This window comes from Spea bombifrons, chromosome 6 (genome assembly GCF_027358695.1).
Source record: "Spea bombifrons isolate aSpeBom1 chromosome 6, aSpeBom1.2.pri, whole genome shotgun sequence".
NCBI lineage: Eukaryota > Metazoa > Chordata > Amphibia > Anura > Pelobatidae > Spea > Spea bombifrons.
The window spans coordinates 39,039,364-39,063,258 of record NC_071092.1 but is presented as its reverse complement, the minus strand read 5'-3'; the positions used below and the strand labels follow the sequence as shown (position 1 = coordinate 39,063,258).

The window sequence follows — 23,895 nt, the reverse complement described above, 5'->3', positions numbered from 1 at the left end:
TGCATTTCTGATTTAGTGCAATATTTATATTTATTTGAAAAGAGCCTGACATGTATAGACATTAATGGAAAGACACCACGGATGTGTAGCCTTGAAAATGACAATTCTGAACAATTTGTTTGGGATTGGGCTTGGATTTGAACGCTTGTCTTGGAAATTGCCATTAAAACATTCACTTGCAGAAGCTGAACGTGCCCTACATCTCTCCAGCTGCGTTGTATAACGTTAGAAATCTGTTCTCTGTTCTTTCAGGCTGGATTCAAGTTTACGATTATTATTATTAATAATTTCTTCGTTCTTTTGGCTCATACCAGTCTCTCAGAGACATTCTGCAGCTATTAATCACCTTTTTGGGTGGAGTTAAATTTGTTTTTTTTGTTTTTTTTTTTGTTTTTTTTAACTTTTTAACTTTTTGATGCATTTTGCTTGAAAAAGAGCTTGTGATATTCACCAATCTTATTGATTGTTCTGTGACTGTGCCCTGCAGAGGTTTAATAAACAAAATGGAAAAAAACAATGTTTTAATGTTTTATTAAATTTGAAAAAGCCTCAAATTCTTATTTTACAAATTCTTTATGCATGAATCATTCTGTAAGGGAAAAGGTGTCCGTGGGCTAGACTTTTTTTGCTGTATTTAATTAAAGGAACTGTCCTATTCCCCCCAAAATATAGTTGATTAGTGTATTGCATTGGCTGCAATGCATTTTACTGAGAATAATTTAGTTAAGCGTTATAACGTAAGACTTTTGTCACATTTACCTCTTCTGGCTGCCTCTCCTGAAATCGGTGAGTATAATCCTAATGGCGAGTATGCTAGTGTTCAGATTCCACCTGAAGAAGAGACCTCTCAGTTTATAGCATTTTTTTCTGTTATACCAATGTATGAACTTCATCTAAACACTTGGCCCAATACAGCTATATCAGTCTTCCTTATTACATCGGATCAAATAGCGCAAGCTGAAGCTGGGGTGGAGACAGCAGTCCGACTGCTTTCCATTACAGTACATTATCGTAACCTTAACGTTAATTGTAAATGGAAGGGCTGAGCACCCAAAGGAACCTCAGATGTTTGCCTGTAGACGTTTTGTATACCTAAAACACAAAATGCACTTCGATCAGGGTTCAAGAGTGATAAACACAATGCAATAGCGTGTCAGAAACTGAGTTTTATGAATACTACCACTAGGGTAAATCCAAAACCTACCCAACATCATCCTAAGCATCTTTTGTAATAGTACAGGAGAAACTCGCTCTGCTTATTCCACCTTTCCCTCATTCGATGAACGTAACCCTCGTTTGGTGCTTTCAGTTATAAAGGAGGAGGAAGGGTCAGGAGGTTAATAAATATTTGTCATCCTAACCCCCCAAAAAGGGGCCGATCCCTGGATGCAGCCAACAGTAAACTTGTTGGTTATTCAGTAACCAACTTGAGATGTGCGTCTGTTTGCACAGTCCGTGTCCGGTTGGACTCTAAACGTTAGCAAATGTGTTGGTGCCGTTTATCAGTAGATGCAGTAGCTTGGGATGCGTGGTTTTAACGGTCCTTTAGAACTCTGTTCTGTTATACAGAAGATGTAGTGTGATTAACTCACAGGTTTATCCTCAAGGGGTTTCAAGATAAATGTCAACAGGCCAGCCCCGATAGGTGAGTGGTGTAGTCTTGCTGGTTAATACAAGGCTTAGCCATTGTTGCAGTAGACACAAGGCCTGCTTTGGTGAATGAACCCTAGTAAGACATGGGGAGACTAGCATGCAGATGGACATTGAAGCATAAAGGTGCTCACACTGTATAACAAAACAAGAATTCAGCACATACCCACGGAATAACCTTCAAAAAACACCATGTTAGGCATGAATATTGCGGATTCCGTCACACTATATGGCCATATATTACTTTGCCACCACTGTGTCCAAGCAGTCCGATTCCGGCGAGTCCTGTCTAATTTCTCATGGCTATATTGCTTACCAAGGAGCAGAATCAGTGCACTGCACCGCCTTTTAACCCAAAGAGACTCTCCAACTTTCTCTGGAAAGCAGCGTTCATTTGGTTATTTGTTTAATATTTAAATTGGTACCATTCCATTAATTTTCAGTACAGTGTTGGAGTCTTATATATCTATCAAGCTGCCCTAAGCTGTAACTACAATTGCAGAGATGCTTTTTGGCCCTTGGGTTCCAAGTACTGTGGACAAAATATGTCTCTGGCACCCCCCTTGAAGGTGCCTTCATAGTAAAATTACCGGCAATGACATATGAACACCTCTCATTCACCCTAACGCAAGCGTTTTCTAAGTTGCCCATGTAAATACCGTGCATTAGCCTCCAGTAGCGTAAGAGTTAACAGCAAGACCCTCCTCAGGAAAAGATTAAATGTTTAGATATAGAGACGCTTTGTTTAACATTCCAACTGGCCGGTCACCCACCTTTCACCCGGTGTCCTTGTGCTTCCCTGTGGATGAAGAGCACATTTGGTAAGAGAGCTGCTGGGATCCGCACAGGGTTTATCTTCTCTCCGCAGCCTGAAGAAGACTATCTGCAAGGGAAACCCCAGGAGCAGGTACAACAGTCGTTATTACTACTACTTGTATTCTTTTAATCTACACCTTCATTGAATGAGTTATATTTGTATATTATCAGCTAATTGTTAATTAAAGCTCTTATTTATAGCCTCCTGTCCACAGGGATTAAAAAAAAAAAGTGGACTGTGTACTAAGGATGGAACAAATCTTGACTCTTGGGTTTAATTGCGGTATTTCTGGGTACTGCTTATCGTTTGTACCAAGTAAGATCACTATGTGAAGCTGTCTTCCCGTTTTTAAAGATTAACACCATGTTTTTCTGGGTTTTATGCTGATATTTTGTTAGCTGACATAACCTTTAACAAGCAATAATTACCTGCACCGGACCAAATTCTTTACTTCTCATTAACAACCTTAGCTTTTTGTTTTTTTCTTTATACAAGACATTGTTTTTAAGTTATTTCATTCTAACAAAAACAAAGCTAAAACACCAATGTTTTGTATTGGGTAAACTAGGCTTTTGGGTATATTTTCTTTTCCCCATAATCCCCCCCAACCCATCAACATACACAGTTTTATGTGGTTTGTCTCAGAGACTTTTTCTCAGGGCTATATTAACCCCTTCTCGACCACATGGAAGTACCAGTATGTCCAAGAAAGGTAAGGAAAGATTTACTTGTACAATAGAAAATACATCGGCGCTCTCTGATGTGCGCCACAACTGGCCCTGGGCTGGTTCAAGTATTTTCGCCACCTTTGGCTCTGCCCCCATTGGCTCCGTCCCTTGTGTCCTGCCCTTGGTTGGCAGTGTCATGTGATCCTACAAACGAGTCTCCAGTCCCCTTCCGTTACAAAATGGAGGAATCCCGTCATCACCCCCAGAGTTCCTTTGTCCCGTCCTTCACTGTACCACACCTTGCTTTTTCTCCCCCATTTATTCAGGTATAGATCAAATAAACAACATATGGAAACACAGCAGTGCAGGTATAGATCAACTGAATAAAACATACAAACTCAGCTTTGCAGGTACAGATCAACAGAAAATCACAAGCAAACTCAGCATTGAAGGTATAGATCAAATAATGCATGGAAACCATAAGATGCAGGCATAGGGCTGGTCTTTGGGGTTTGTGACCTGTGATTTGACACCCAGATTGCATACACAGGATTTGCCCCTGAAGCTAGATTATTCATTACCCTTTTTTCGTTATCTGTGCAGTTTTGTCAGTCCCTTCTGTATCTTTAGCATTTTTAATACCCTTTGGACATAGTGTAGGGGCTTTTAGGCAGGGAGAAAAAAATAAGATTTTTATCTCCTGTTCTGCACAGATTACACTTTCATAACATCCCTCCTATTCTTTAACTTTTCCATCGTACCTCTGAACGTACTCTTCGAGTACTGCTGGTCACCTTCCCACCACTCCACGTGGATGGTCATAGACAATGGGTAAAGTTTAAGGGGGGTTTCCCTTGGCATGAATCATAGGTACAAACAGCGCTTCATTGATGTTCTTTGGCCCCCTTTTTCTTCACGCCCCTTGTACAGATACTTGGCCGTATGAACACTGTATAAACTGTAGTCTGAAAACAGATGGGGCCATCTTTACTTATTACTGTTCTATGCAGGGTTCTGGGGAAGGAGGGGGAACATCTAATGTCTGTATTTTTATTATTGCACTGTACTATTGTTACAATTAAACATCCAAAGCCATATACTACAGCTATCTAACTACTAACTAATATATATTGATCTCAGCTATGATTTTGTTGACTTGGCGCAATCTTTAATGTTTAGGTATGCATCTCCTGACCCTGGTGATCTTCAGCCTTCTGGGCTTGGCTGTCCCCCAATCTCAGCACCCTGATATCTGTGTTGCCAAACCCAAGGACATCCCACTCAGCCCCTTTTGTGTGTACCGAAAACCCCTGGACGGAGACGAAGCAGAGGAAAAGCCAAAGGAGCCAGAAGAGAAGTTGCCAGAGTCTACCAACCCCAGAGTCTGGGAGCTCTCAAAGGCTAATGCCAAATTTGCTATTGATTTCTACAAAATCCTGGCTGATTCCAAATCTGACTCCGAGAACCTCTTCATGTCGCCTCTCAGTATTTCCCAAGCCTTTACCATGGCGAAGTTGGGAGCCTGTGATAACACCTTGAAGCAGCTAATGGAGGTAAGATCCTGTAGTGTATAGGTGAGCGTTTTGTTAAAAGATCAACATAAAAGTGAATGCTGGCCCGTTTCCTAGATTATCTCTATATCAGGTTACTTGCTAGCAAAGATGACGCAGACTAGTCAGATTACAGACCATAACAGCAAGTGAGTCGTTTGTTTAAAACGGTCTTTATTTAAAGTGAATTTAAATCTGTGTGTACATCATAAAAAGGTCAAATCCAAATTTCTAACCTTGAGACAAGGGCATTGAAGATATTGGCTTCAAAGCATATAATTACTAAATATGACTGTTACTTATTTTGAGATCTGTTTCTTTTGTTACCTCTTTGTTCTTTTAAGCACGCACACACACACACTTATTTATTTATTTACATCTATGACATTGCGTTTGTTTCTTGGAAGGTTTTTCGCTTTGATACTATTTCGGAGAAGGCTTCAGATCAAATCCACTTTTTCTTTGCAAAACTGAATTGTCGACTATACAGGAAAGCAAACAAATCATCGGAACTCGTCTCAACCAACCGTCTCTTTGGTGAAAAGTCCCTGACCTTTAACGAAACGTACCAAGATATCAGCGAAATTGTTTATGGTGCAAAGTTGTGGCCCCTAAACTTCAAGGTGTGTTATTGCTTCTTTACTTGTATGATGTTTAAAGTCCGTTCCAGAGACTGGGAGCACCACAACTGAATTTCACTTAATGACATGGCTGAGCTGGGTTATTAATGACCTTATTAAAACTGAAGCTAAATGCGTAAATATATGTTGTTTCAAATTATTTTAAATTATTTTCTTTCCTGAACCGCCAGCACATCGTTAATTCAGATGTCACATTTTTTTCTATTCAGGAAAAAGCAGAGGAGGCTCGTGAAGTCATCAACAACTGGGTGGCCAATAAGACTGAGAAACGCATCACCAATGTCATCCCAGAGGGAGCACTCACTGTAGACACCACGCTAGTGCTGGTCAATGCCATCTACTTTAAGGTTTGAATCCTCCTACAATTTACTGAACTTTACAAAGTTAGCCAATCTAACTTTGTAAATCTTTGAAAATCTCAAGCTTGGCAATTTAGGCTGGAGAGTATTGGGGGCAGTGGATGGATTGTGGATGGATTTGTAAAGTGGGGATGATGAACTTTGGGTGACACTATGGAGACTGATCTGAAGTTTACTGCTTTCTATTCTATAGTATGCATAATGTAAAGAATTATGAACTGTAACACTGGAAATCTTGCCGTTTATTGTGTCCTTCACATTTAACTATCCTTGCAGGGGCTGTGGAAGTCAATGTTTAACTCGCAAAATACAAAATTAGACATTTTCAACATACCAGGAAGTAACAAAACCTGTGAAGTCCCCACCATGTACCAGGAAAGCTTATTCCGCTACGGTGGATTCAAAAAGGATGGTGTTCAGGTCCTTGAGTTACCCTATAAAGGTGATGACATCACAATGGTTTTAGTGCTGCCATCACGTGACACACCTCTAGAGATGGTGGAAAAGGATCTGACTTTGGAGAAGTTAAATAATTGGCTCCAAGAATCTCGTGAGGTGCAGCTGTCAGTCTACTTGCCTCGATTCAGAATAGAAGATTCCTTCAGCGTCAAAGAGAATCTGCAGCAAATGGGGCTGGTTGATCTCTTTGACCCACAAAACGCAAGACTCCCAGGTATCATTTTATTACACTACATGCTTTCCCTTTCATAATCTATGCAGTTTTATGTCTTTGTTGGTTGGTATGTGTTGGGTTGGTAAGTAGAAATACCACCATTCAGATCCTGTTAGCCATCTGCCAAACCAGGCAAAGTTGGGTGCCAGCTGGTTCTGGTCATCCATCTTTAAAGTCGCTCATACAGCAGATCCAGTCTCCCCTAGTGTGTGGGCACACGTTGGATACCTGCGAAGGTGAGTGTAAAAGCATAGCGAGTGGCCATGTGTATCCAGCCGATGGCTGAAAGAGTTTGTAGGCTAACTTAAATTAAAATTGGCAAAGCATAATTAGAATACTGGAGAAGTAATTGCAGGAATAAGCATGTCCTCTCCTGGTGTGCCCTCCACCCCAAAAACAAAAACTACTTAGGTGAACTAGCCCCTGGACCACAACCGACTGATCCAAAAGTTAGCTTCTGGGTATCCAAGATGTTCTTGCGGATACATTTTATTGCTCCTGTCTATGCTTCTTTTCTGTCAATTATTGATTATCTTCTGTATGAAAACATCTTGGTGTGATATTTGCCCCCCCAAAAAATCACATTGTGTTTTTCTACTTTTAGGAATTGTTGCCGGCGGAAGAAACGACTTGTATGTCTCAGATGCATACCACAAGGCGTTTTTAGAAGTAAGAATAATATGAACAAACATACGTGGATGCGATTATATAACACAAAATATAAGGATGAACATATAAAAATGCTTAGGTTCCAATACACACATAAGCAGTATAAGTGGGGGAATAAAATCTTGCTAATTATTTAATAAATCAGCCAATCCACTTCCAACCCGGAATTATACGATTATGCCATTGTACCAAGAAAGCGGACGTAGATGTTTTTCTAAGACTACACTTGATTTATGAGTTCAATTTCATTTGGTTGCATCTCACACCTAAACCTAGCCAGTTATCTAGTTCCAAATGAAAGCATCTCCACAATGTATTGCTCTGATCCTCACAATTTACCACAGGGATCACATTTTCAAGCCATGTAGTTTTTGGCAAAATCCTACCGGAATGGTGGCGTTCCATGAATGAAAGCTTTGTAGAGCATCCAGGTGATACTTGTCCCATCTTAGCTATGGAGATCTGCAGCTCATTCGTTGGTGGAATTGGTCTCTATGTTGCTTCTCTTGTGCACCTCTTACCTGGTTACTTTTTTGTGGATGTTCTTTTTTTGGGCTGAGTTGTTGTGACCTACACTTTCCATGTTGAAATAATAGATTTTAAGATCCCCTGGCAATCTTCATGTCTTGTTATATGTGCTGTAACCCAATCGTGATGGACACTTCACCAGACCTGTTTTGATAGCTGCGTGATCTTCATGTTTAGTCTTGCTTGCTAACAAACTCAAGACCTTCCAGAAATAAGTTTATTGAAATCTGAGATCTCTGGGTAAAACACTTTACTTAGAGTCCAGACATTGTTAACCATAGTCAATCAGTGACAAAATTATCAAAACTATGCTTACACCAAACTGTAACACACAGTAATGTCTAAGGGCCTAATGAAGGGGAACGCTTAAGCAAGGCACAGTATTTTAAATCCTGCCTGTTCAGACTATTGATCTAGTCTTCCACATTCCAATTTCTTGACAGTTTAAGGTCTTTAGAGCTTTGGAATAAGGAATTAGAACATGGAATTGCCACTATGAAACCTAAAAGTTTATGAGTATAACAAAACCATCACTTTCAACCTTTCAGGTCAACGAGGAAGGTTCTGAAGCAGCTGCCTCTACTGCTGTAGTGGTGACAGGACGATCATTCAACATGAACCGGGTTGTGTTCAGAGCCAACAGACCCTTCCTGGTCTTTATTCGAGAAGTGGCCATCAATGCCATTATATTTATGGGAAGAATTTCTGACCCAGGATGTGAATAACTGATTAAAGATTGAGATGTCGTCAATACAACATATTGTCGGGGTGTTTTCTTTTATAACTCACTGTTTTGCTATGATAAATGCTTGTGTATATATATCCAAAATAGTGCAAGTGCTTTGGACAGGTAAACCAGTGATACATGAAATGGGATCATCAAAACACATTCAGAAGATAAACACTGATTGTGTATTAAATGTGATATTTTTTTAATGACATGACGTCTCCATTTGGATATATTCTCAAAAGTGAACTATGGCTCAGATTTGAAATGTGTTTTTCTGTTGAGTCCTGTAGATATTAAATTGCTAACACTCACCCTCGTGTTTTGTTTTTTTTTTGTAATTTTGCAAATGGAAATAAATGTTAGCATTAAACAAGAAAAAAAATGCTGCTGTTTTTAATTGAGAGCCAGATGCTTATAGTACTTGATGAAGCACACAAGACATTTTAGGGATTTAATATACAGAAGCTTACCCGTTATGATGGGTTCTACCAAAAATGTAAACGCCTGTATAGAGTGTATTTATCATGAAAAATATGATTGCCTGGCTGGATCTGGAGAGTGCCCACTGGGGATTTATTATACTACTTCATTAAGGAACGTTGATTATGGTTTGAGTGACTGCAAACAAGATTAAACCAAGAAAGAAACTTGCAAAATATAAGTCAGCCACATTTATTTTCCTTTTAGGCTGGTTTATTATGCAAGAAAAAAATGCATACAAAGTCACTGATTTCAAGATAACTTCTGGTATTCATGAGTGAGCTATGGGTTAAAGATTTGTGCCATTGCTTGCGTTAGATATGTAATGGGCGATTTGTATCATGTAACAATATAAAGCACTTTAGTAGTATCAAAAACACATTTGCAAATGGTCAGCCAACAGCATGTTTCGTATGTATGTAGTAAATTGTCTATAGGGAGCTATGAAACAAATATTCATGTAAACACTGTACCCGGGTACATATTGATGCTTTCATTCAAAGAAATAGTTCACCTTTTTACCCAGTTATAAAGTAGCTTTTGATATAAAAGCTGTGTATAGAGTCTCTATCAAAACATCCAATCCGTTGCCAGCATTTACAGATTCCCAGTTGGATTGGTGTGAAAGGTTTCAGTTAATGAGCCACCCACTTGTCTGCGACCAAATACCGGCCTGGGCATCTGTATCACCCCAGACTATACCTAAGAACTTCCCAGGCTGGGAGGGGTAGAACCCCCATTAATCGAACAACCAGCAGCAATCAGCTCTGACACTCTAAGCCACTGTGGCAAACCCAGAGGGTTTCAGAGTTATGCCATACATTTTATGGCAGTTCTTGCTTTCTACAATTTAGCAGATAAAGCCTCCCCGTGCAGCTAATTCCAGCTTGATGAGCTCTTGATGTAGCTGCCACTTTGTTTTCACACTCAAAAGAAAACAAGGAATACCCTTAGTAAGCGGCAAACAGGGCTCCCGGCATGGCCCCAGCGTGCTTCTGACACCGCTCTTTCCATAATGCTTGTGATCTCTGCATTAAGTATAACGCTAACATATGATGTCATATTCCAGGTTTCACTTCTCACAAACAACCAAGAGACGGGGAGTGTAAAGGAGAGCCCTGCGAGTTCTCCCAGGCCCCACATTCCACGATGGCAGCTCTGCCGGAGAGATTTACTTCTATATTATGATGATGACTGAAAGCGACAGCAGGAAGAAAACCTCCAGCGGGATTTCCAGCTCTTCACAAGAGAGGAAAAACCATCAGGATACAGGCTTTATCTGCTAAATTCCAGCGGCAGGTACGATCACAAAAGGTATATGCGCATAAAATAACAGGAGGAGCAATTATTACCCCTGAACTTTCACATGGAAACGCTACGTGGCAAAGAAAGAGAGAATTTCCTTCATTGTTACAGTGAACGGCAGACTACGCTGTCCTGTTTAGTCTAAAAGAACGTTGATGTTTAGTTCGCCGGGTTAGAATTTATTGACGTTTACTGATTAGCTTAACAAAAAACACCAGTGTTTACCCATAGTTTCAAAACTACGGCCTTAGCTTAGTTCAAATTCCATTTTTTGATACGTAACCCCCCATGGGCTGCTCCGTATCTCAAAGGTAAGTTTGTTTCTGTTCGCATTCAAACATGGTTTTTTTTTAAGGAAAACGCACAGTATTGTGATGGATTTAGTTAGTTGCTGCACTCAAAGCATACAATTCAGTCATTAACAGGGTGTCCGTAAATCCCCCAAAAACCTGTGTGTAAGTAAGTATGTGCATGACAGGTACAACGGGTTTATTTTATTTTTCATCAGAAAATGCACTTGTCGTTCAAAGTGAATACAGCCATCAAAACAGTAAAAATAAAAATAGTTCAACAAAACAAGCTTGAGATTTGAAATGATGGAGTAGTCTTCTGGAGGAAATATATACCGCGTTATAAATAAAGTCCTATATTTCCTGAGCATGCAGTGGCTGAGGTTACTTATACGGGAAGGGTTACTGGAAAAGACCCCGATCTGGTGAGGAATTCCAGTAAAGAGGAATTTTAAAACTGGAATCCCTGCTACTCATCGCTTCATTTCTCAAAACGAGTTACCCTGCTTCAGCACCCCTCTGGCATCGAAAGGGTTATCATCGGACGCTGCTGTTTCACGTTTCTTTTTTTATTCTTCCATTTGACGTAAGGTGGCCATCGGATTCAGAATTAACATTAGAAACCAAACAGAGAGAACACAAAAAGGTTCATCCGTGCAGGTGTAACTTCTAATAATAACAGAGAAAATGTACCCCAAATCTGTTGCTGTCAGATATTTCTTGCTGATCTGGGAAGGGGATGATAATGTATTTAACTAAACCGTCTGTTTGTGTATAAATATCCAAGCATCTGCTGTGTTTGCTGCAAAGTTAACATTGAAATGCATCTTCCTCGTTTTATATGGAGGTAGAATGATTATGGTCATTGGTGGCCTATATAATAATTGTTTTATTGATAAAGCCTGGGATATTATATCGGGAGAGACGCTTTGAACATGTCTTTAGCCAAAAGCACTTTTATTAAGGCTGTTTTTTTTTTTCTTTCCATAAGGCAGACAAAGCATGTATCAGGAGCTCAGTATGGGGTAAATGGGTGTGGTTAAATGTAAGCTCCTCCCAATCCTACCCTTGCCCTACCTGCCATGACTTTATGCCACCCATTTCTGGCTATGATCCACTTTGCCAACGTCAACCAAATGCATTTTAATCTAGTGTTTGGTTAAAATAAATGTTTCAGGTAGCAGACGGTTTTTAGCGATTGTGCTTATAGTTTATGATGACATAGATCGCAGATATGTTATAGAATCACTCGGTAACTTTACAGCTTTCAGCATTACTCAGATTTACAATTATCTGCAATTCTTTCCCTAACCAGTGAAATTGTTTTGGACATATTAAAATGTAAAGGACTAATATACCCCTAGAAAGGTAAACACGGCGGCAAAACCAGCGTCACAAACACTTCCCTCTCCAGAAGTATCTCCCCTTCCGTCACCAATCAAAGGCAGTCAGAGGGAAGGAATAACCATGCAAATCACTGCGTAACCATACCTGTTTAATCTATAAGCACCGGTGTATAGGTGAAGTCATGTGGTCTATAAAATGTAGGGTTTGGGGTAATGACAGATCTGCTTTAATATGGTGTAAAAAAAAAAAACATAGTTATTAAACATAATTTCCGGGCAATCTATTGAATGAAACAACGTTGTTACGCTACCATTAAGTAGTCAGCAATACAGTGAGTATATAATAAACATTTCTAGATATTTCCACCTGTTCATCTGATAAATATGTTTTCTTTACTGTTCTTTTATCCTTGTGTAATGAACAAAGTTGGAGCCTTTTCTTTTCTTAAGGTAAACATATTTAATATGAAGAGAAAGAAGAACCCAATGCTAACCCACACTGAGTGCCAAAGCTGTAAGCTCTACCACAGTGAAGTGTTCTAAAACAATTTAACAAGGAGACCGGAACTGATGAAGACCAAGGGGTTCGCCAGCCAGCCAACCAACCAACCAACCAACCAAACAACCAAACGTATAGAAGAACATCTACAAGCTCCATATACCAACTTCTCATCTGTTTGTGTTGACCTGTCCTTCTACACACACCATGGAAAAATGGAAGAAGGCCAAGTGAGCTTAAAACATAAGATTGAGTCCGGGCTGAAGGAACACAAGAGGTAAGAAAGGAACCGGATCCAGTGTTTTCTGGTACAGGGCGGGTTATCGGTTTACGGAAGTGTCACAGTGGCTAAATTCACAGATTTCAAATGCTACATGTTCTCACAAATTGAAGGAGGACATCAAACACCCAGCAAATGTTTTGGGGGATGTCTGCCTTGGTTCTAAGACAGAATGCTTTGCTTGGGAATACAATAAAGTAGCCTATTAGTCAGAGTATAAGAAGCACATGGATTAGACTGAAAGCCTTAAGAAGAAAGAACAAACTTGAATTTCAGTTAAATTTACTTAGATATAAATACTGGATTTTGGAATAGGACCAGAGATTTCTGAAGGAACATCCCAAAACGGCAAGTCGCCAAATGACAAATAAATGGCCCCTGGCTAGATATGCGTGGCCGCACTTTTGTGTTTTTAAGTACATACAGTAGGGCATATCCAGCCAGTAGCCACACGCTGCAGCACCCTATCTTCACCTGGAATGGCCGATTCAGTATAGTATGGAGCGGCATCGGCCAGCGACCCTGCTTACGCTTCACATCGTATGGTTAATTATGCCATATATCATAACATTTTACTGTATATAACGTCAATATTTCAGGTGTGTAAGCAGGGCTACTAATGTGCAGGTCAGACAAGGCAGTTGGAGAGTAACTCAAGAGATATTTTATCTCCATGAATATGGTTAGAGACAGAAATGTATTGGGACTGAGGTAAACGAAATGATTACTAACACAATATAAAAGAGGGCAGAAAACTTCCTTCACATTACACGCGGACCCGTTAATAAATTGTGGTTATGCGGGGAGATCATTTGGCAAGTGCTGGTGGGAAAAGGGATACTTCTTTCATACATACGTTTCTGATTCTAAATAATATTAAGAGCAGTTTAAGTAATTTCCTGCCGCCATCATATGCACTTTGATGCTGCGCGGCCCCTTTACATTTTCATGGGGTCCCTTTTGCAAATGCATTTGTTCCTCTCCCCGCTCCCCAGAGATATGCTCCCTGCACGCGATATATTCACCTCCAGGTAGCCCCCAGGGCTGGCTCCAAGGAGCCAATCAGTGGCAAGAATCGTTGGATCACAGAAGAGAAGGGCAGCTGCTGAAGCAGGGCTACAGCTTCAACATCAGTTTTTTCTCTTCGTTTTGGAAGAATGCATATTAAATAACTCCCAGAGTACTTCTTTAGAGTGGTGTCAGTGACATTAAACTGTTAATTAGCTTAAAATAATGTCGGAGAGTTCGATATCTGCCCATGAACATTTACACCCCCCCAATGCACACCTGCCAGCTAGCTTCATCGTTGGACCCTCAGTCCCTTTAACCAAGACAAAGGACTTCATTTTACAGCCCCAGTGAGCAAATGGTCCTGTATTAAGCATATTTTAAATGAGTGAGATTTATTGCCCCACTCCCCATGATTAAACTATACATTATACGGGGCCTCCTCTACCCTTGTTGCCAGGGGTGGCCCTTTACAAACACAATTCCTCTTTAGTGAGTAAGCACATGTTGGAAATGGCATATAAAAGATTTTAATTAATGGAAAATTAATTACACTTTAATTTTGCGTAAATTCTCAATTATAATTTTTTTTCACGGGGTGACTGTTCCTTTAAAGGTTTTATGTCTGAGAGTCCCTTGTGTAGACATTAAAGATGCGATTAATATGCATGCGGTGGGGCTGTCACTTTAACCGAAGGCCTCCACTGGCCACACACTTATTTTCCCAAATCCTTTGCTTTGCAGATTCCATCATTTACCTAAAACACTCAAACACTGTACACAGTAATAGTTCTACCTACGCTTTATTAAATTGACATGTTCCAGGGTTATTACAGCAGTTACTGACTCCGAGCAAAAGTGTCCATTGTTGGAGTTATCCGTGAACATTACTGTAGACTCGTCTAGCTTTCCTTTTGAGGTGCTTTATTGCCTTAAGATATAAGGCCAGCTTATATTTAAAGTGCTATTTTATAAACCATCACAAAAAGGCCCCCCCACAACACATTTTTCAGGATTTCGTTATTTTTAAAGCACCATCCGTCTGCTATACAGAACTTTATTAGCCCACCATAGGGTAATGTATAGGTAATAATACCCATACATTCTCACATTCTGATGCAGCCTCACTTAAAACTGCTAATCCAGAAACCAGTAATTCTTTTGAGTACCAGAGGGGTGTCATTAGTCTATAACCCAGGTACATAGACTAACTATACAGCCATCTTAGAACTTATACACATTAAGACCCAATGGTGTATTCACTAAAGTTAAGAAATCCCAGCTCCTCCATATTTTTACCCCATTGCACAATACGAAACCCAAAGCCCAAGAGGTACATGGTATATATATATATATTATATATAGTAGAGTGAGTCGGAAACCCTGAGTATTAGGGTGACAAGGGTCTTTTCTCTATCCTTCCTAAAAATCCATGCAAGCTGCACATATACACCAATAGGAGGGCCAACGTATTTGCTCCACAACAGATCCAAAACAACCTACGGAAACCAAAAGATGTGAAAGGAAGCAAATTGGCCCTAATAAAAAAAGAGATAAACCTCAATAAGCGTGTACCAAGAATAACTTAGACAAAATATTGGCGTTTGGTACCATGCAAAGCCTGTAACAAAATGTTAAAAATGAAGTACGTGAAATACTGTGTTCAGCTCCCCCCATGCTTGAGATATATGTATCTCGGGGGTCCGCAAGAGGCTGTAGCACCTATAAAACATTTGTGAGCGTTTGTATTGTGGTGAAAGAAAACTACAGTGTGAATAAAAACAAACTAAGGTATAAAAGAAATAAAAGGCGCCAATGCAGCTAGAAGCTTATGTTTGAGCCCCCATATTATATGGTTATGGGGCTGAATATCACATCAGGAAACTCTAAAAGGATTATTCACTAAAAAGAGAGTTTGCAAGAGAGCTAAACGATTCAACTCCATGATATAACTATGAAAAGGGCAAATCTCGCCGAGCTTCTCCTGTAGGAAGGGTTGACCTGGCCCTGTATAATGCATAGAGAATGCCAGAGATTTCCTAAACAGAGAATTTGACGACATTCACAGTTATTTCTGCTGTAAAGACTCAGACCTTAATCAGTCCTTGGTTCTTGGGATTATTTTATGTCTATTCCTTGAATGTTTAAACTTCACCTACTCGTTAAAATAAAACTTCCTTGCATTATATCCAAGCCTCTGACCCTCTAGCTGTCGGCTATGACCTCTGTCCCGACATCCTTCCTTATTATATTAGGCCAGCTCAGCCCTTCTTACAGGAGAAGTTCACTGGTGTCAGCCGGTCATAATCAGTCATGACGTCAAATGTACCGCAAATCCCCAGTTTAGTAAAAAGTGTCAGAGGCGAGTTTCTGAGCCATGACAGGTTACCATGATTTGAAAACCATAAATAAAAGAATCTGAAAGCTTTGTTATAACCAAGAGAATAAATATTTGGCCTCCTCCGTCAGGAGTGATACCTCCATCATATCCGAGTATATCTCAGGGGGTTCACAACTTGTAGAGAAGAAAACCAAAAGTTCATGATATTGCAAGAAGAGTCAATCAATTGACTCTCTGACATAACGAGGAATCTATAAAGTCCACCATAATTAACGCAGTGCAACCTTGTTTTCAAAATGTCTGACCTTTTCTTCATTCATCAGTAATGAGTTAGACTAATTTCTTTCCCTTCTTAGGCTTAAGGAAAGTGTCCCTGAGCTTGCTGTGTGAGCAGCTCCAAGCACCTTACATTCCTTTTTGTTCTGCACAATCTCCTGTCTAAGCAGATCAGACCAGGTATACCACCCATTACGCACATTTTGGAAGAAAGCCTTAAAATACAAAAAAAGCCCCCATCCCACCAGCAACCAGCGGGAGACGCTGCACTACCTAGCTTTAAGCGAAAAATGTAACAAGTACGTAATACAGTCCAATAATCACACACTGTAAGGAAGGGGTGAAAGAAAAGGAGAATGTTATCCACCAATTTAAAAACAGAAGAGTCGTAGATCCATTTACTCCTACAGTTGACGTCTGCTGAGGATGATATTACGTTTTTGTTTTGTGGTTTTGGCAAGTAAATTCTCATGGTTTCCAACGCTGTACTGTTTTCATATCGGGTTTACTTAAAAAAAACCTCATCATTTCAATTCATGAGGCCTGATTTGTGTTATAGAGAGGAACATCAAGGGAAGATTAATAGTGAGGGGTTGCTGAGGTAAAGAGGAGGAATTTAGTCTTTCAACGTCCTCCTTTATTATCACTTCTGGAGTTGTTAGTCTGGTCCAGTGGTCGACACAGAGCCATGGGTTGTCTCCCCTCCGTATGCCACCTCAACTGTTGCTGAAGGGGCAACTCCTCCTTCTTCATGAGGTGGAGATTCTTCACCTGTTGGACCTCGAGAGGTGACAACAGTGGTGGTCTCGGGGGAAATGCTGTGGGGCCCCTCGAGTGGAACACAACCTGGATGGTTCTTCCGAAAGTGCTGATTCAGGATGGCCTGGAAGGGGAAGCTCTTCCCGCACACGTGGCAGTGAAACGGTTTGTTACCCGTATGCTTCCGGATGTGGTACTCCAGCTGATCCTTGCGAGTATACTTCTTTCCGCACATCCGACACACAAAAGGAGTGATGCCCATGTGCAGCCGCATGTGCCGGTCGAGACTCCCCTTCTGGTTGAAAGACTTGGCACAGTAGATACACGTGAGCCGTGGGTTATAGCGGAACCATCGCTCGGACACCTCTTGCTCGCGGAGGTATTCTACATAACCACTCACTCCGATAACACCTGCTTCGTCAGACTGTATGAGAAAAACAGTAGACTTAAGGACATGACAAGCATGACACGCCAATCATAACGCTTTGGGCCAAACGGTGAAATAAGGATTGTCAATGAATAAAAAACATGACATCTGTAAAATGTGTTAGGCTCTCTCTATGGGAATATTCTTCTCGAATGACGGACTAGAGTAATCTAGTAATCAGACACTGATGCTTCTGCTTGCTTATGGAATGTTTTATCTTATTACTTGCGTGTGATATTACACCTTCATGCACATAACAAGATGTCAAACATGCTTCATCTATCTCGTTTTTGGCAGATACCGGTATATTTCTGCTTATGATTATTACTCTTTGAAGCATTTTTGAATTGTTCTGCTTTTTATGGTATTTGGGGTTCGCTGATATATCTAATGGTGTAATATTCCAGAAGATGAAGAACCTTATATTTAAATGTGAAGTTCCGAGTCAAATGATAAACCAGATGTGACATCTTTCATCTGGTTAAGAGTTTTCTATGACTATGTGAAATATATATAAGTGGCTTTTAATTCTAAAGTGGTGACCAGTAGATTACGCTTGCCGGTTATCAGTAAAAGTAACTCATCTCACTGACCTGGGAGCTGTGCTGCTTCGGTTCCTCCATCCTCCTTGGAGACTCACTCTTTGCCCGATGACGCTCTACTATTGTGACCACGCTGCCCGACGGGCTGAATCTTGGACAGGCGATTAAAGGAAAAGGTGGCAGCAGTGACTATGCTGATATAACAAACATTTTTGCAACACATTTACGGTTTTGTGGCACAAACAAAAGAGCGTAACGTTTTCTATACGTAGACTGACTACTTATTAGTTAATTAACATGGCGCATGTGAATAATTGTGGGTAAATTCTGTCGAAAAATAATTGTGTAAGAGTGGTAAGTTTAATTTGCGGCTGACCCGGAATATTAATTATATGTGAAGTGTACGATTTTCTTCTAATGCTAATTCACGAGAGGCATATAGCTTCAAAGAAAGTATTTCCCTTAGAACAGCGCATGCTGAGAGTACAGCTTTCCTATAAAAAAAGAAAAGATGGTTGTACATATCGTGTGACATTATATACCTAGCGGATATAAATTACTTATCACTGGTAAACGCTATTTAGTCTACTCTGACAATTATCAACCTTCACATAAGAACTGTAATAAGCAGCATTTACAGCTAGATGTTGGCGCATTTGTGACAGAAGGTTTAAGATACCTTTTTGAAGATGATGTTTGGCAACAATGGGACTTACCTGTCTATTTCACTGCTTGTTGGCCTAGACACTTTGGTGGCTGAAGACCCCAGACTGTAGCTCTCCTGCACAGCTGCCCCGTGCCCTGTTGTGTCGATAACCATGGCGGTCACTTCCTCCGCACTGCTCCCGTCCTCGCCAGAGGGCTGGTTTTCCGGTCCCAACCACTCATCCAGATGCTCAGTCTTGATCCGCAGACCGCTCATCACCCTCACATCATCGTCGCTCCTTTCCCCGCGGTCTGCCAAGCCTGTCTCCACATACCATTGCCCTGCTCGGTTTATACGTAGGATGGGCTCCCTGCTCTCCACATCCGACCCCTGCTCCACCATTTGAGGACTGGTGGACTCTTCAGCTGGACTCAGCTCCCGTATGTCCAGCACGGTGCTTACCTGGCCTCTCCGACTGCCTGTAGTCCGTGGAGTACTGTGACGTGGACTTAGGGAACGGCTCAGACTCTGGCTAACACGGTGGGAATCTTGGACCCTCTCCGTATGCTTGGGCCGGCTCTGACTTAACTCTTCCTCCGATTCAGGAGAGCTGATCTTCAGGTGGATGCCTTCGAGAATCTGAGTGCACTTGTCAATGATGTGCTGCATCTGTAGAAAGCTGGCGGCTGTTAGGTAGCTGATAATGTCAGCAAGCTGCAGACAGATCCGGCCCGTGTAACAGAACGTAAGTAGTTGCTCGAACACCCCTGGGTTCTTGATGACGGACAGCGAGACTGCACTCATCTCGTTTAGAGACATGTGATCTCGAAAATAAGGGGAGCTGGCTGCAAGTACAACTTTGTGCGCCCGGAAAGACTGACCTTGAACATTGATCACAATGTCACACAGGCGGCCTTGCATTCGCAGTTGGTTGAGGTGGCTTAGCACAGAGTTACTATACTCTGGGATCTCAAGCTGTATATTGCCTCCTTTCTCCATGGCTACCCCAGTCTTTGACACTCAACCCTACGGAAAGAAAAACAGTGCGTTAATCGCGTTACCGCTACCCTCTGGGTTATCTCGCCTCTTTGCAATTTAGTCGTAAGTATATATATATATATATATACACAACATGTTTACTTACTAATCCCACAGTCATTATTCCAACTTAAATTAACAAAATAAAGAGAAAAGGTTGAACATTTGGGGTAAATTTGCAGTATATCAGAGCCGCAATCTTAGATGCAGTCAGAAACAATGTACTGGAATGAATTACCTAAAATAAAATAATCGCCTATGGCAATCACCATGGAAACCAATTCAATGTTCTTTATGAACGTATTCTTACTTCCATCACTAGGGTGGAAGCATTTGTAATTCTCGGAGATTAGCAGGAGGCTGGATCTCTGCCGCTGTCACTATGTTTTATTGTTTGCAGTCTACATGGGCTGCAGATGCTTCAGCTTGGCCACTGCAACAGCCGCCGCACCTGTGTGCGCCATATTCATGCCTCTGAAACGGGGTGGATTAAAAATGATTACTTTTTAATAAAAAAATCTGATTTTACTTTTTTATTTCAATCAGACTTCTTTGATTTTAATCAAATTTATTATAATGAAATGCTTTTGGAGGAAAAATCTATTTTTATTTATTTAAGATAGATTATAGTTCAAAGGTTATTCAGCATGAAACATAGCTTAGTAATGTAGCATCTGGCTGTTTATATTCATGCAATATTTACATTTTTGGTAAACGAATTCAATTAATCCAAGTTATCCAAACCGAGATACCATCCAGATTATAATCAAGTAAGAAAATAAAGACGCCTGAGCCACAGAAGATGGAGTTTTAGGTTTTTCTCGTGGACCCAGCTGATGACCCCCGAGTCGTACTGACTAGGAATTGAAATTACATCCTCCCAATGATTAACGAACTATTATGAACCAGTAAAGCCTACAACAACCGGCACCCCACGGAGCAGAGGATCTCCCAACACCCCATATAAATAAAAAGCCCATCCTCGTTAAAAATCCCTAAATATCAGCACAGGGGGATACAAAACTTAGACAAAGTAACCCAACGCGTTTCACCCTGACCGCGCTTAATACAAAAAGCCTACCGAATGGGATGAGTCGCGGCTACAAACTCACCTGCATGTCCGCCGAGTAAAAAAATCTGGGTGTTAAATACGTTGACCCCACTCACATTACAGTCACAGTTAATTATGGCGTTTTACAAGACGCCGCTGCAGTCCAATGTCGAAACCCATGACTCAGTAACCTAAGAACGCGTGTTTGGATACGGTTTGGATACCGGGACTATAAAACGCGCTGGAGGAACGGTAATGTGTATCTGTGAAAATAGTTTCAATTTTGAACAAAGTATAAGAGATACGATTAAAAACTGAATGTTACTAAAGGAACGGAAAGACATAATTATCACTACTGTGACGTAAAATAAAATGCCCCCCTCCCCCACAGACTTACCCCTACAGTATGGCTTTCCCCAGACACCCCCTACCTTTTACCCTACAGTATAGCCTTCCTACCCCACCTTTCTTTCACCCATACAGCATCAGACCCCCTGCTATACCAAATGCAATGCTTGAGGGTTAAACACAGATCAGGTTTTAGGGTAAAGCACGGTTTATACACAATAATCTGTTATTTATATGAGAATAGATATTTCTTTGGAATCCCGTCACTAGTCTGCACATCTGGATCCTGCCGGCTACGGGCTGATTCCGCTAGAAGCAAGTGGGAGGGTGGAGCAGAATGGAAATAGGTCGAGAGATAACGGTAGCCCTGGATCCTGCATGTCCTAAACACTACTTCTCTGCAATGGATGCTTTCCGTGAGCGTAACAAAAATATCAAGTTAAGACTTAAAATTCAATGAAATACAATTATTGCAAATGCGATGTTAGTCATTTTATGCTACTTTTATAAATCACTCCCCCGGACTGCGCTCAAGGCATCGATCGGACAATGAAATTGGCTTTATGTCTGTATATTAGTACGACCCAGGCATGAAAGGGTTAAGGGTTACTGCGTGAAGCAACCTATCGGGTTTAAATGTGAAAAAATGCCATTTTGTATTAATACAACCCTTTATGTATACTGTATAATTAAATGATATATATATGTATATATATATATATATATATATATATATATATATATATATAGCAGAACTGTCATATAGGATGGAGACACTCTATATCTATACATGTCCAGGTATATAAGTGGACACTATATTTTTATGAGCATGCTCAGTTGGGTAATATTTAACATGTATATGTATGGATGATATATAGGTGCCAGTGCTGAATTAAGCAGTGACAGGTATCTGTCTGACCGGCTGTATAGCTCTCAATATACTATGCCAGGCCCCGGTAATCACTCCATTCCGCGCACGGCCCCCGCAGGCTGTAAGTAATAGTATAAAGCGCTGTGTTCGGTCAGCAGGGACCGGGCATAAAGTGGTTATTGATAACATATTGACGAATTTGAAGCATAATAAGGGCGCGTTTATGCTGCTACCCGCACTGGCCCCGCACGGCAGGCATCCGCCATCCCGCCCACATCCTGCAGAGACACTTATTGACGGGGGCACTTATCAAATTGTTTTATACCCCCATTTGGACGGACAGACAGACAGACAGGGGCGGACCGCAGTACGCTTGACCACGCCCTCCCGCGGTTGAATGGGGTATGAAAGTCCAGGCCGCGCCCTGACACCCTCCCCCCTGCATCCTGCCACCTACCTCCGGGGGCGCGGACGGGCCGGGACGGGGCCCACCGCCGGAACACAACGCTCCGGAAGTAATAAGTCAAAATACCTTCACTCACCCTCCTTTGCTACCCGGAAGTAAACGATGATCCCTTTTTCCCCACCCTCCCACTGCTTTTGCCTGCCAGCGACTGTCAGGAGAGGCGGGGATGATCGCCGTGGGCGCCATAATTGGTGGGGAACCATGCGTGTCAAGCCTCCCCTTGAGTCTGCTATATTTCTTATTACTTCACCCAATGTGCTTATCTTAGCGACCTAGCGAACGCTGGTCTATTTACTTGGGCCGGTTCCCGAGTCGTATCTGATGACGTGGTGTAGACCTCGGTGGAAGTGTCTCGTCAGCGCCCACATCACTTTGTGTCCCGCCAACTGATATGTTACGTCTGAAGCAATTGTGTTTCAAATAGTTTGTAAATAAAATGGTTTAGAAATAAGTTCTTTATGTGTAAATAAAATCTTCCTGCTGTAACACGCTTAGATGTAAGGGTTGATGTATTTAGATTTAAGCTTGTGCTTTAATGATTAGATTATACCCAATAAGTATTCATTTTAGGTTGGAGATAAATATACACGGATATATAGCCAGTGCAATCAGATACATTTCTGGGCTAGAATTAGTATTATGAATTCGCACGTGATGGGACTGAGCCTTGAACGCAAAATATTGGCGTCACAAGAGATATGTTTCTAATCTACACATGGTTACGGGTTTTACGCCACTGCATCCACGCTGTGACATCATCAACATGAAAACTATACAGCCCAGCCACATTGTATTCGGTGTACTGGTTTGTATTCTCTTACAGAGGCATTGTGGCCGCGCGGTACACGTGGGTCAGATATAACCAAGTTTTGTTTTGAAACAAGAAAGACAAAGGTGGATATTATGTACATATAATGTACGGTTGGAAAATGGGTAAGGCATAGATGGCACACAGTACATCGGTAACCATTACCCAGCAGAGGATGGAGTCCTATTATAATGTCGGATCTGTATGGAGAACCAGGAGTAGTTCAGCTCTCATACATTATAGTGAGCTTCTGCGGCAGGAAGAGCTTGGGTTGCCCTGTATGCTGCATATTAAAATCAGTGAGATTTCTTCAAGGTCTCCTCATCCATTACATTATGCATTACACAGGGCCAGCCCAGCCATTCCAGTTGGAGAAACATACTGGTGCTGGCCCCTTCATGATGAATAGTGAAGCGAGATAGATAAACCACAGCTCTCCCTTGGGAGCATAAACCCCCGTGTTTACCAGAATAAGCAAGAATGACCCTATTGACTTACCTCTGCTGACAGTCACCCCACCAGGTTTCACTGTTCCTACAGGTTCGGTGATCTGTGAAACACCAGGGCCCTGTGTAACTGCACAACCATTGTGTCTGGTGCCATCCGCATCAGAATTGCAAATACCCCCATGTGTACAATGAGTGTTACCATATGGAAACCCACCATACATCTAGAAATTATAAACTTCTATAATGAAAATAGGAGAAGCCGGGGCAGAAAAAAACATAACGTGGTTTAATCCACAGAGAGGGGCTGCCTACCTCCCAACATCTAAAACGGGAGACATTTATTTGGGGGGCCATGGGTAGGAACCAAACAGGAGTCCGGT

The 23,895-nt window shown here is 41.2% G+C and overlaps 2 protein-coding genes across 2 annotated transcripts; one reads left to right on the top strand and one right to left on the bottom strand.

Moving 5' to 3' along the window:
* The first annotated feature begins 2,419 nt into the window (after positions 1-2,419).
* On the top strand, positions 2,420-8,311 carry SERPINC1 (serpin family C member 1). The gene is made up of 7 exons (XM_053469148.1): positions 2,420-2,557; positions 4,315-4,688; positions 5,093-5,308; positions 5,536-5,673; positions 5,962-6,358; positions 6,963-7,027; positions 8,104-8,311. The coding sequence occupies exons 2-7, from the start codon at positions 4,317-4,319 to the stop codon at positions 8,278-8,280; spliced, it is 1,365 nt and encodes a 454-aa protein (XP_053325123.1). The 5' UTR covers positions 2,420-2,557; positions 4,315-4,316; the 3' UTR covers positions 8,281-8,311.
* A 7,842-nt stretch (positions 8,312-16,153) lies between these two features.
* On the bottom strand, positions 16,154-22,296 carry ZBTB37 (zinc finger and BTB domain containing 37). The gene is made up of 4 exons (XM_053469147.1): positions 22,250-22,296; positions 18,555-19,510; positions 17,890-17,989; positions 16,154-17,293 (listed from the first exon to the last, which is right to left on the bottom strand). The coding sequence occupies exons 2-4, from the start codon at positions 19,481-19,483 to the stop codon at positions 16,769-16,771; spliced, it is 1,554 nt and encodes a 517-aa protein (XP_053325122.1). The 5' UTR covers positions 19,484-19,510; positions 22,250-22,296; the 3' UTR covers positions 16,154-16,768.
* Between the last annotated feature and the right edge of the window lie 1,599 nt (positions 22,297-23,895).

Bases quoted from the DNA above. Each gene is read 5' to 3' on its own strand.
- SERPINC1 (XM_053469148.1), top strand. From the start codon at position 4,317: ATGCATCTCCTGACCCTGGTGATCTTCAGCCTTCTGGGCTTGGCTGTC. The intron at 6,359-6,962 runs GTATCATTTTAT...TTCTACTTTTAG, and splicing joins ACAAAACGCAAGACTCCCAG to GAATTGTTGCCGGCGGAAGA. The intron at 7,028-8,103 runs GTAAGAATAATA...TCAACCTTTCAG, and splicing joins ACCACAAGGCGTTTTTAGAA to GTCAACGAGGAAGGTTCTGA.
- ZBTB37 (XM_053469147.1), bottom strand. From the start codon at position 19,483: ATGGAGAAAGGAGGCAATATACAGCTTGAGATCCCAGAGTATAGTAAC. The intron at 17,990-18,554 runs GTAAGTCCCATT...CGCCTGTCCAAG, and splicing joins ACAAGCAGTGAAATAGACAG to ATTCAGCCCGTCGGGCAGCG. The intron at 17,294-17,889 runs GTCAGTGAGATG...TTTCTCATACAG, and splicing joins CGAAGCAGCACAGCTCCCAG to TCTGACGAAGCAGGTGTTAT.